This window comes from Pseudocercospora fijiensis (genome assembly GCF_000340215.1).
Source record: "Pseudocercospora fijiensis CIRAD86 unplaced genomic scaffold MYCFIscaffold_12, whole genome shotgun sequence".
NCBI lineage: Eukaryota > Fungi > Ascomycota > Dothideomycetes > Mycosphaerellales > Mycosphaerellaceae > Pseudocercospora > Pseudocercospora fijiensis.
In genome coordinates, this window is record NW_006921543.1 from 1,373,252 (window position 1) to 1,385,859 (window position 12,608).

Here is a 12,608-nt window from a genome sequence, read left to right on the forward strand (position 1 = left end):
GAATTTTTGGAGGTTACATTCTTTTACCCGCAATGCTACGGATCGAGTTCTTCAGAATTTCGATGGGTTTATGGCAGATGCAGGCAGAGATGAGGATGTGGCTTTGGCGCTGGAATTCGTGAGTTCTTCTTCTTCTCAATCGTCGCAGGTTTTGATTTGGATGACTGCGAGTGATGGGAAAGATGGACATGCGAGTCTACAAAATTTCGTGGATTTGAGGAATCAGTCGATTGCGAGTACGTTTGGACCGACGACGTTTGCGGAGTATCCTGGTGCTGTTCCGGCTGTTTCGAGGGTGTTGTCCGCTACGGTTACGATTCAAGCTGGTGGGGAGGCGTTGGAAGAGGTGCATCGCATTACGAATTCTGTCTATGCGGACTTTCGTCATGTTCCTGATCTGATTTGGGATGTTCAGTATGAACCTTTGCCGAAAGCGTACCGGGATCGTGGGTTTGCGAGGAGTGGTGGGAATGTTATGGGGTTGAATTCTACGGATGATGATCTCGTCATCGTGTTCCTCATGCCTCTTTGGAAAGACGAAATCTACGATGACGAGGTCAGTTATTCTGTCTTCAAAAGTCCCCGAGCTTCGCTGATGAGATTTGCACAGGTATATCGAGCTGTTCGGACTTGGCTGGATGGGGTTGATGAATACATTAATGTCCACGATGTGGGATATCCGTTCCAATACCTCAACTATGCCGCACCGTTTCAAGATCCTTTGGCGAGCTATGGAGTGACGAACTTTCGGTTTTTGAAAGATGTGGCGAGGAAGTACGACCCAGATGGATTTTTTCCACGAGCGGTCTCTGGTGGATTTCGGTTGCGCGATGAGGATGATTTTTGAGTGGTCGTGTCGGAAATCTTAGGAAAGGCGGTTTTCTGCCCACGTTCAAGCTCTGTATTCTATGCCCTAAATCTTCCTACTTCGCAGTCTTCTCTCATCAAAGAAAGCCTTTGGCGCACTTGTAAGATGAAGCGGTGCCGGGATGAGTGTACATTGCGGAAATTGAATGTAGGACCTTGTTTCGGTGTCTGGGACATCGCACAACCTCAGCTGTTACGAACATCGTCGAGATCTTTGGACGAACGATTGCTGATGGCTGCTGTCGTATAACAGTCATACAGAGAAGCGACATTCGCGCTGGGAATGGCGAGCCGATCGACCGCACGAAGAATGGAGCTGTCACAGCCACCGCGACTCCCCACCCACACCACACCCACTCGTACCAGCACGATGGATGCAATCCCACCCTCCGAATACGATTGCGTGAAAGAGCATGAATGGATCATCCGGCGTGCATACAGTCCAGGCCACACCAGCCATCGTTCTGGTAGGAGTCGTAATTTTGCAGCGCATGTGCCATTGGAGGATGCGGCATACGTGGAGAGCACAAGAGCCATGAAAACGGGTCTCGGTACAAAATCTCTTCGAGCAGACCTGTGCTGCGTTGTGATCGAGCCAAACATGTGCTTGTGGCAGTACAGATGCACTGATCTCTGCCTGCTACCTTCCTCATCAAGCACTTGCTCCGCCTATCATGGTGTGAAGAGAAGAATGGGCCAAGACTATACACAAGTCGGTGATGCTTTCGTGCGTGGCGGGTATAAGGCCTGCACGAACTCCTGATATTCGAAGTTGCGCCAGTCTTCCTTCATTCTCACATTCTTTATTCCGCGATTATGAAGTTCGCTCTTCCAGCGGCATGTCTGCTGTCAGCGGCACATGCCGCCCAGTATAGCAAAGCACAGTATGAGTCTGGCGAGGTAATGGCCCAGATGATGCAAGCAAAAGAGGTACATGGACCATGACCGCGAACATGTACCGATTCTAATCCTACCAGGCTGCATGGGCAAAACGCAGAGCTGCTGGCGACTACGATAGCGCTAAATGGAATGGCTGGAACGAGAACTCACGCAACGGCCGGGCCAGCGTGCCGTGCGTTGATGGCGTCGCTGAAGTAGTTCCTGGTGATGCCGACCAAACCTACAAGTGTAAGAACATTGACACGTACGACTACAAGACGCACGAGGAGCTTGGCAGCAACGATGGCGAAGGTTCTGGTAGTTGGGGCTGGGTTTCTGATGACGGTCGAGAATTCATTGCCATCGGCCAAACCGACGGCGCGGCATTCGCAGAAGTCACAAGCAAAGGCGTGCTGAGCTACCTTGGCAGACTGCCAGCTCAAGCAGATCCCGTCATCTGGCGGGAGATCAAATCTAATGGACCTTATATGATGATCGGGTCGGAGGGCGTCGGCCACGGAATTCAAATCTTCGACATGCGAAGGCTTCTGGACATCGATCCGGGTAGCCCCAAGGTTTTCTCCACAAGCTCTGACCTGACCGGTCTTTTCACAGGTGAGCGGCGAGTGTAATGACGATACCCTTATATGTTTGCTGGACCCTCTCAGATCTGCCCCTCGGCCGTTCGCACAATGTCGTTGTCAACGAGGAGAAGAACTATGCTGTGGCCGTTGGCGCTGCTCCAAGATCCGATGCATGTGCATCCGGCCTCATCTTTATCAACATGGACGATCCGACCAACCCTTACAAGACAGGCTGTGCTCCTCAAGATGGCTACGTGCATGATGCTCAATGCATTGTATACCGAGGTCCTGACACTCGCTACGATGGGAGAGACATCTGTTATGGATACAACGAGGACACTCTAACAATCTACGACGTTACCAACAAAACAGGTCCCCAAGCCGCGACCATAATCTCACGCACCACCTACGTCGGCGCGACCTACACGGTACATCTCATTCCCATCCACCCTCCACATCTCACTAACAATCCCCTAGCATCAAGGCTGGGTCCTCGACCCTCAATGGCAATCCCACCTCCTGATGGACGACGAAATCGACGAAGGCGTCATCGACCCCGAAAACACAAACCCCGGCCCGGCCTCCGACGGCTTCGCAGTCACCTACATCTGGAGCATCGAAGACCTGGAAAACCCGGTGCAAACCGGCTACTACAAATCCTCCATCCGGTCCGTCGACCACAACCAATTCATCCACAACGGTCTCGCCTACCAATCAAATTACCAAGCCGGTTTAAGAATTTTGGATGTCAGTGGTATCCCCGAGGATCCTACGGGCGGGAATGTGGAGGAGGTTGCGTTTTTTGATGTTTTTCCTCCGGATGACAATATGCCCGGGGGAGGGGTTGCCACTTGGGATGCGGGGACTTGGAGTCATTTTACGTTTCCGTCCGGGTTTGTTGTTATTAACACTATTGATCGCGGGGCGTTTGTTGTTAGGAGTAGGGGGTTTAGGGGGAGGGGGTTTAGGAGAGGGGCTTAGGATTGATTTTTTTAGAGGAGTATACTCTAATAGTAGATCTTTAGGTAAAAGAATACGCTAGCTATAGTGTTTTATAGACGTCTTAAGAGTCCTAGTATAACTCGTAACGTTTTAAAGACGATTCTAGAAAGTACGAAAATATAGACTAAGTAAAGGAAGTATAGTAAGTATCCTCTATTCTAGATCTTAGCTTCTATATACCGGTAGATAGTATATTATCTCTAACTTTGCTATACGAGGTACGAATACGAATATTAAAATAGAAATTATTAGAAAGTAGAAAGTCGGATTAGCCTTAATCCCTAAAATTAACGCTTATACTTTTAAGTCTTTTATATCGTATTAGTTATATATATAGCTTACTAGTAGTTATACTTGCCTAGTTTTAGTAATAATTCTAGCTTTTACGTATAAAGTCCTCGAGCGTATATAATATATTAAAACTACTATACTAGCGCGTCTATTTACTAGTATTATATAGCGATATAAAATCGGAAGTATCCGCGCTTACTAAGCGGTACTTATAGGCTATATAGTTCGGCTACGTACCTAGCGCTAAGCCTCCTTAGCTTCTACCCTATAGCGTAGCTTTAGGACGATATATACTACTATTCCTATACCTTCGCTACTTAGCCTTCCGAGTTAGCTTCGCGAGCTTCCTAGCTTCCTATTTAGCCTACCGACGATCGCGGTTAGCTTAACGAACTAAGAACTCTTAATAATTCGCCTCGCGACGCTAAGCTGCAGCTTGACGGCGGGCTTCGCGCTCTTAATTTTCTCGTTAACGCTAAGCGTCTCGGGCTTGTTAGGCGCTACCTCTATTTAGGCTCGTAGATATAAAGAATTGAGTTGCGTAAAGGTAAATAGGGATTATATTGCGACCGAGTGTACGTAATAGATTAGTAATTAGGGCTAGCTTCCGAACTTACCGATAACTAATTACGAGCACTCTACCTAATTCTTCGCCTACGAGCCTAATATAAACCCGTACGAAACTAGCCTGCTAAACACTAATATAACACTATAACGTGTACAAGACATTCTAAATAGCAGAGGTTATAGCCCTGCTAATTGCGCTTTATTCTACCTATTAAACAAGTCTGTACGACGTTAGCGCGTTAAGTTTTCGCTATTCTACTAAGCCGACTCGACTGTAGCTGTCCGGATTGCTAGGCGGCTAGCTACACTGCTAGAAATACCTCAATATATAATACACCGCATCGCCTAGCTAATACTTAGAGGTCCTTCTCCTAACGCCGGTAATTATTGTTTAGATAGGCGAAAATTCCGTCCGACGCCTACTAACCGCTCTATAGCCTTCGAGGGCAATCGATAACCTTCCTATAGCCGACTCGATACTTCGAGGTCCTTCGTAGACTATTTCTAAATACCTTTTGTGTATAGCATAAGTCTATCCGAGGTGTAGTTGTTAAGTTGCTACTATATAGTAGACGCGACTCTAAAGCTAAGGTTAAAACACCTAAAAGTCGCTGCTAGCACTACTACTATAGCTACTACTACCGCTGCTACTACCGCTAGTAGACCGCTAGCACTACCGCTGCTACTATAGCTGCTACTACAGCTGCTACTACCGCTGCTACTACCGCTAGCAGACCGCTAGCACTACCGCTACTACTACCCTTTAAGATGTCTAACGAACCTTCTAGTAAGATAACGGTATATAATTACGACGATAAAGGCAATCTAATCCTTCCGCCTTAGTAGCAAGACGATAGCGGCGATCTAATAGACTAGGATTTAGATAATGCGCTACTTCTAGGCTAGCTAGGTTATTAGCACGCTCTAGTCGGTCTACCTCTTCCTAGATAGATAGCAGTATTGCCGATACACTCTATAAGCGGCTTCCTAAGCGATATACTAGAGACTATTATACGACTAGCGGATATACCTAGGGTTAGCGACTTCGAAGATAAGCAGTCGGAGTCGGAGACTATAGATAAAGACCTTAGCGAAGAAGACGAAGATCTTAGCAGTAACGAGGAGTTAGATACTCGCGATAAAGACGATACGGTCGATAAAGATAAAGATAAAGATAAAGATAAAGAGGCCCTAGAAATGGCACGCCGTGCTAGCAAAGACGTTGCGCTTAAGCGGCTCCTCGATAAGTATTATAAGGAGCTAAAGGATACTATAGTAAAGAACAAGGTTAGTATAACCTACTTTATTAAGTATCTAGTCGGTAAGCCGGGCGACAAAGCATCTACGTCTACTAAAACTCGCAAGACTACTAAGCGCTCTAAGCAATACGAGAAGAACCTCTAGGCTGTTATCGATGCCTTCCTAGAAGATCGCCTGTTTAGTGCTCGTATTGTTCGCAATAAGCTAAAGAACCTTATTAGCAAGGATTTGTTTGGTATATATAAACCGGAGTTCTGTAACTTCGAAATCGACCTCGGAGATATAGACGATGCTATCTAATAGGTCGCTCCTATATAGCATTAGTTGCTCGGCTAGGATCTACTACCTAACGTACGTCGCGATTATTACTAGTACCGGACTAAGTTCGCGGACAAGCGTAATGTTATACGGAAGCGTACGACGATACTAACCTCTTAAGTCCTATATTCTATATCTTATATTAAGGCATTATTCTTTCTAAAGGCCCTTAGAATATTCCTCGTTAGCAATAGTACGAGTCGTCGTACGATCGAGGTCTTAAACAACCTAAACATTACTCTAGTATATTAGACTATCTAGATCTTAATAGATAAGAATGCTAATTATATAGAGACGCAAATTGCTAAGCTGTACAACTACCCCGATAAGCAGTATAGTAGTACTATCGACAATTTCAATTAGATACAGAACCGTACCGACTAGGCTACTAGCGATACTAACTAGATAGTGGCTATAACTACCTCGTATATAGCCGTTAACAAGCGCATTCCGAAGGGTGGCCTAAAGAAGAAGATAATCCATTACGATAAGCCGCTAAACGCTAATAACATCTTTAAGAATATCTATAAAGATAAGGCAATACGACCGGATAGAGAGGAGGTTTCCGATATTAGTATTAAGACTGCGCTCTTCTACATCGATAAGGCTATTACGTATACGTTTCTAGAGGCCGTAAAGGCAATTTTCGAGAATAGCGGTAGTAATCTAAAGCGACTAGTATAGCTAGTAATCGATGAGTTGGACCCGGCCCGTATAGAGGTGTATTCGTAGCCTGTTTCCTTTAACGACGAGGCGACTATTAAGGGCATATATGCTATATAGGACGAGATCCTGCTTAAGTTCTAGGACCTAGACCGCGATAAGGACTTTGCGAGCGGGCTAGAGGGACCTCTATATATATAGAATAGCGACAATATAACCGTCGTGCGTAGGTATAGTATACGTAACGAGAGTGTCGAGAATAAGGACCCGTACGATAAGCGCGACAGCCTCCTTATATCGCTAGCCTAGTTCTATACTATAATAAACTATGCATTTACTGTCCTACGTACGCACTAGGATAAGAACAGCGATAGGAAGCCTCTTCTAAGCGCTTAGACAGCAAAGGGCGATGCTGCATTCTAGTATAGCGAGAACAAGGTTAGTAGTACTAAGCTAAAATTCTTCGAGATCCTTCGGCTTCTTAAGACTATATTCCGGGCTCGTAGTATCGGTACGGCTATTAAGTAGTTGTCTAAGTAGGGCCGCGTTGTAATCTCTAGTAAGGAGAGCCGTATAGATGTAGTTAAGGAGGCCCTGTCTAGGCTAACCGCTTAGCAATACCTAGAGATAGTATAGGACATCTATAAGAAGCTCCTATCTATCGAGGTATAGCGTAGCTTGCCGCACCGCGTTAGTGAGCCGGCACCTAATACCTAGTATACTACTATAGCTCGGATAATACAGGAGATTGAGATATTCCTTACCCTACGCCTCGGGGTCTGTAACGCAGATATTAGTTATCTCCGTCGATCCGTCGACTATTTAATCCCTAGTTTCCTCGGTACTAAGTAGGGAAATTATAGTCGGATAATAATATATAAGCGATAGCTACTTAGTCTAGGCTATAATAATGTCCTCTAAGAAGCTATTCTGTCTTCTAGTATTATTACTAATAGGAAGAAAGGTTATGCAATAGCGGCGGATAAGCAGCTCGAGATCTATAACTACGAGTACTTAGAAGACATTAATCGCATCGGTAACTCGACTTATAACCTGCTAGCAACCTTTAAGAAGATCGTACTTAACCGCGAGCCGGCTCGTATACTACGTAATATAATAACCTCCTTTACTAGTATTAAGCTAAGCAGTTACTATACCTATAAGAATACGGCTATTAACGTCTTTAGCCGCGTAGAGAAGCTGTTCTCGGATAGCTTTATAGCTCCGCATAGCAATAACGGTAGGCATATATCGGACGATATCTAGCAGCTTAGTAGCGATCAGATCCGCGAGAAGGTCGCTACATTCAACTAAAGTAATAAGGAGTACTTCGAAGGTCGTTCTACCGTTACGGATGCGGTCGTAGAGGATATAGAGGCTGCTAAGGCTAGTCGTAAGGCTACGACTAATCGTAGCAATATATAGGATACTACTATCGATAAGACCGATTCTAAGTAGGTCGATACTATCTAACGTGCTAATAGATAGGCTTAGCTTATCGATATAGAGGTTAAAGTAGTCGATACGATAGGCGGTAACTAAGATATAGATAAGGGTAGCGGTTGTAGCGACTAAGGAATAAATGAATATAGCTTTTGTATTCGTTTATAGTAATCTAACCTGCTATATCTACTATTTAGGCCTTCCTTACTAGCTTCATCTCTTAGGTACTAGCTTTATCTTCTAAGTGCGCTTGCCGCCGATAACGATAGCCCCGTCAACTAGGCGGTTGGCGGCGAAGTAGTAGCGGTAGACTAGAGTGCGTGCCTCGTCGGGGGTGTTTATAAAGTCGAAGGGTTTGGCTAGGCGTACGATAATAGCTTAATAGCTTGATAGCTAGCTAGGCTATGCGTACGATAATAGCTTAATAGCCGGCTAGGCTAGGCGTACGATAATGGCTTAATAGCCGGCTAGGCTAGGCGTACGATAATAGCTTAATAGCCGGCTACGAAGGGTTTAGCTAGGCGTACGATAATAGTTTGATAGCTAACTAGGCTAGGCTAGGCGTACGATAATGGCTTAATAGCCGGCTAGGCTAGGCTAGGCTAGGCGTACGATAATAGTTTGATAACCAGCGTTTGTATAAATTTAGAGCGCCTAATGCTAAAGGAGGCCTCCGGTAATTTTAATAAAGAGCTGCGTCGGCTAACGAGCGCAGAGCACATTCTAAATAGTCGTTATAATCATCGTGCCGAAGAGCTTTTCAAACTAGCTATAGCCTAATACGAAGTCCTTGCCTATGCCTCTTATCGCTAGCAATTCTAGCCTTAGGCATTCAACTAGTAGCAGTCGGCGGCTATTGCGTTACGTTGAAAGTGCGATAATGTATAGCCGTTATTGTTGCCTTACTATTATAGCGTAAATGGCGCAATCCTATTAGTAGAGGCAAACCTTACCTACGAGGCGTATATAGACATCCGCTTTCTAATCTTAACTTCTTCTTCTTCTATACACACACTAACACACTAACACCCCTAGCAATACACTAGCTGTCGGCTCTTAATAGCAACAGTGTCGATACCTCTTTGTCGCATATAGGTAGCTCTATAGCGATTAATACTATCTCCTAACTAGTCCTACGGCTTGCTACCGATAGAGCCGCTTAAGTTAGTTAAGGTTCCTCGGCAGGTAGTTTGTTTAGTCCTTTTAGTCTCCGATAGGCTTTATCGACGCAAGACGTTACGAAGGCGACTCTCCTAGCGAGTGGGTTGTTTTCTATAGCTTTAGCGGGCGCCGACTGCGCATTTAACCGAAAGAGTATAGTTTTTGTTAGAACATCGTAGTACAAACTGCAGAGGTCTTAGATAGATTAGCGGAGGTAAAAACTCTTTAGTAAGGTACACCTATAATGCGGCTAACGGTCTGACTCGGTAAAAACTCTTTAGTAAGGTATACCTTAAGTAGCGGCTCGATAGCGACTCTCCTACTAAGTGGGTTAATAGACTAAGTAGGTTAATAGGTTCGTAGTATTGCTACAGGCCTAACTCGGTAAAAACTCTTTAGTAAGGTACACCTTAAGTAGCGGCTAGGCCTAACTCGGTAAAAACTCTTTAGAGAGGTATACCTTAAGTAGCGGCTATAGGCTTCCTACGTTCGGATTCTTTATAGGATAATAGCTCTCGAGAACGCATCTAGTTAAGTCGGCGTAACGCCTTCGTTAGGACTGTTAGTTATAATAACCTTAGTCGTTGCGTAAGGGCCTCTAGTATACTTAAGCCCGAAGGCGCTTAGTCTTAGTCTTTACTACTACTATACGACTATAGCCCTTTGCGTATTAAGACTGCTATTCGACTATAGTACGCCTCCCCTTCTAGTAAGCGTATTAAGACTATTATCCGACTGCAGTGCGCCTCCTCTTCTAGCAAGCGCATTAACATTGCTATACGACTGCAACGCGCTCGATAACCTTTTTTTTCGCAGTGTCTCTAACACTAAGGGCGCGGTTACACTCTATTGTTGTCTAGGTACTAATAAGTGTCGCTTTAGCGATCGCTGTCGTATTTCGCTTAATAAGTCCCTTCCTATACACCTCGCGTACTATAGTTAGTAATAGAATGCGTTAATTATTACGCATTACGCGTAGCATATAGGCTATGTGTAATACTAGTGTGCTTCGGAGTGTATACTTCTATAGCCGCTTAGTGCCGCTAGTTAATTAGATCCCCGGACGCTACTATTCGTTTTCTCTGCCTTATATAGTAACTAGTTATCGGAATGATCGTTCTAGGGAGAGTCTAAGCAATAGAGGGCGTTAACGTAAGAGGGCTATCGTAGCTTCTCGAAGAGTGCTTACGCTCGATATATATTATCGCCCTACGTATCTATCCTTGCCGTATATATTATAGTGCCTATAAGAGCATACGGTGCAATAAGTATAGTGCTAGTCTCGCTAGTCTCGCTAGTCTCGCTAGTCTCGCTAGTCTCGCTAGTCTCGCTAGTAACTTCTCGCTAGTAACTTCTCGCTAGTAACTTCTCGCTAGTCTCGCTAGTAACTTCTCGCTAGTATTAGTAACTTCTCGGGTTTCGGAGGCGGTTCTTAGTGCCTAAGGCGGCCGTCGTTATCGTGTTAGACACTTTTGTTAGCGCTATTTGCTAGAAATGCGCTTAATCGACGTATCTCGCTATATTAGTAATATGCTATTGTAAAAGTCGTAAAAGTCGTAAAAGTCGGGAAAGTCGGTATTATAAATGCGCGGAAGGAAGCAGCTGTAACGTTTAATCCTACCAATTAAGCGCTCTACTATACTAAATCCGGGGTCTTAGCGGGACTCGGTATCCTTATCGCTTCCTCGAATTTACGCTTCTCGCCTAGCTCTTATATACTATCGATATATACGACTATCGACACCTACGACTATCGATACCTACGACTATCTACAAACCCTCGTCGCAAAGAACACAATAGAAAAGCCTACTTAGCGAGCTTATAAGGACACGATAGAAGAGCCTACTTAGCGAGCTTACGAGGACATAATAGAAGAGCCTGCTTAGCGAGCTTACGAGGACATAATAGAAGAGCCTACTTAGCGAGCTTACGAGGACATAATAGAAGAGCCTGCTTAGCGAGCTTACGAGGACATAATAGAAGGGTAGTAAGGAAGGACCTTATTAAATGCCAATTCTAGCGCTAATTCTAGCGCTAGCTCTCGTAGAAGCAGCTCAACTAGGTATCCTATATTATATACCGGCTCTCGTAGAAGTAGCTAAACTAGGCTAGCTCTCGTAGAAGTAGCTAAACTAGGCTAGCTCTCGCAGAAGCAGCTAAACTAGGCATCCTATATTATATACCGGCTCTCGTAGAAGCAACTTAACTAGGCATCCTATATTACACACCGGCTCTCGTAGAAGCAACTTAACTAGGTATCCTATATTATACGCTAGCTCTTATAGAAGCAACGCGATCGAGCGTAGTATTACGGCTCACTTTTCCGGGGATAGGACAAGGACTTAGCGAGCTTATAAGGATATAATAGAAGGGTAGTAAGGAAGGACCTTATTAAATGCTAATTCTAGCGCTATTTCTAGCGCCATTTCTAGCGCTATTTCTAGCGCCATTTCTAGCGCTATTCTAGTGCTATTCTAGTGCTATTCTAGTGCTATTTCTAGTGCTATTTCTAGTGCCATTTCTAGTGCCATTTCTAGCGCTATTCTACCGCAATTTCTAGGGCTATTCTACCGCTAATTGTAGCATTAACGCCTGCTAGGAGAGCTACCTTAAGAGCCTATTATGCGTCGACCCGCTTCCGAGAGTCTACGCTTAGTACGCAATACGCGACCTCGCTCCTCGTTAGTACGAGAGACGGTACTAAGAATCCGCTTAGCTCGAGTATATACCTGTTTAGTAGTCGGATTAATCTGTAGAGGTAGCTGTCGCCGAGTACGTAGACTAAGACTACTAGATAAGCCTAGGCGCTCCTAGCCTCGAGTTCCTAATACCTAAGTATTACGGCTATAAAGGAGGTTAGCCTATACGCTAGCAGAGCCTACAATACCGCTTCTCAACTCATTTAGAGCAGTAGCGCGCTACTATAGAGTAAAGGGCATTATAGGTAGCAGTATAGTATCCGATAGACGTATATTTAGGGCGCTGCGAGCCGCTTCTCGAGTAGCCTCTTCCTCGGCCTTCTTCTATCTATCTTCCTCGGCCCTCTTCCTCGTATTATAAATAGTACGCTACTTAGTTAATACCTCTAGACTAAGGCTTTTTAGAGTATCGATTAGCTAAAAGGTAGCGAATAGTTGCTCGTACTACTAAAGCTTCTCGAACTAGTCTACAAATACTAGCGCCTTCTGCTTAAGGAGATCCTAATCGATAGTAACACTCTCGTTCTATTTATTAACTAAGTTAGCAGTAGTAAAGATATTAGCGATATTAGCTAGAATCGGATCCTCTATAACCTTAGTCGATAGAAGGTCGAATCGAATACGGCTTAACTAATCTAGATACTAAAGGGCAGGCCGCTTTAATATCCAATCCTTTAGTATACTAAATCTAATTGCTAGACGAGTGCCGGCTCTCGGAGCCTTGAATTTCGGGGGAGTAATACCCTCTAGAGGTATATCGATATAAAGAGCGTCTAGTTCTAGGTTACAGATATTATAGCAATCTTCTACTACTAGTGGTTGCTAGGTATATACTACCTTATCCTTACCGAGATAGCGAAGGACGACTTTGCG

General features: G+C 44.7%; 3 protein-coding genes across 3 annotated transcripts; all 3 read left to right on the plus strand.

The window, feature by feature from the left end:
• Positions 1 to 160: 160 nt before the first annotated feature.
• On the plus strand, positions 161 to 847 carry MYCFIDRAFT_146378 (uncharacterized protein; the record flags this gene model as incomplete). Its single annotated transcript, XM_007934008.1, has 2 exons — positions 161 to 556; positions 611 to 847. 2 exons carry the CDS (start codon positions 161 to 163, stop codon positions 845 to 847), a joined length of 633 nt encoding a protein of 210 aa, XP_007932199.1.
• A 130-nt stretch (positions 848 to 977) lies between these two features.
• MYCFIDRAFT_205501 (uncharacterized protein) lies at positions 978 to 1,673 on the plus strand. The gene has a single exon (XM_007934009.1). The coding sequence runs from the start codon at positions 1,151 to 1,153 to the stop codon at positions 1,628 to 1,630; it is 480 nt and encodes a 159-aa protein (XP_007932200.1). The 5' UTR covers positions 978 to 1,150; the 3' UTR covers positions 1,631 to 1,673.
• Positions 1,674 to 1,683: 10 nt separating this feature from the next.
• On the plus strand, positions 1,684 to 3,386 carry MYCFIDRAFT_158278 (uncharacterized protein; the record flags this gene model as incomplete). Its single annotated transcript, XM_007934010.1, has 4 exons — positions 1,684 to 1,797; positions 1,845 to 2,349; positions 2,415 to 2,758; positions 2,808 to 3,386. The coding sequence occupies 4 exons, from the start codon at positions 1,684 to 1,686 to the stop codon at positions 3,309 to 3,311; spliced, it is 1,467 nt and encodes a 488-aa protein (XP_007932201.1). The 3' UTR covers positions 3,312 to 3,386.
• Between the last annotated feature and the right edge of the window lie 9,222 nt (positions 3,387 to 12,608).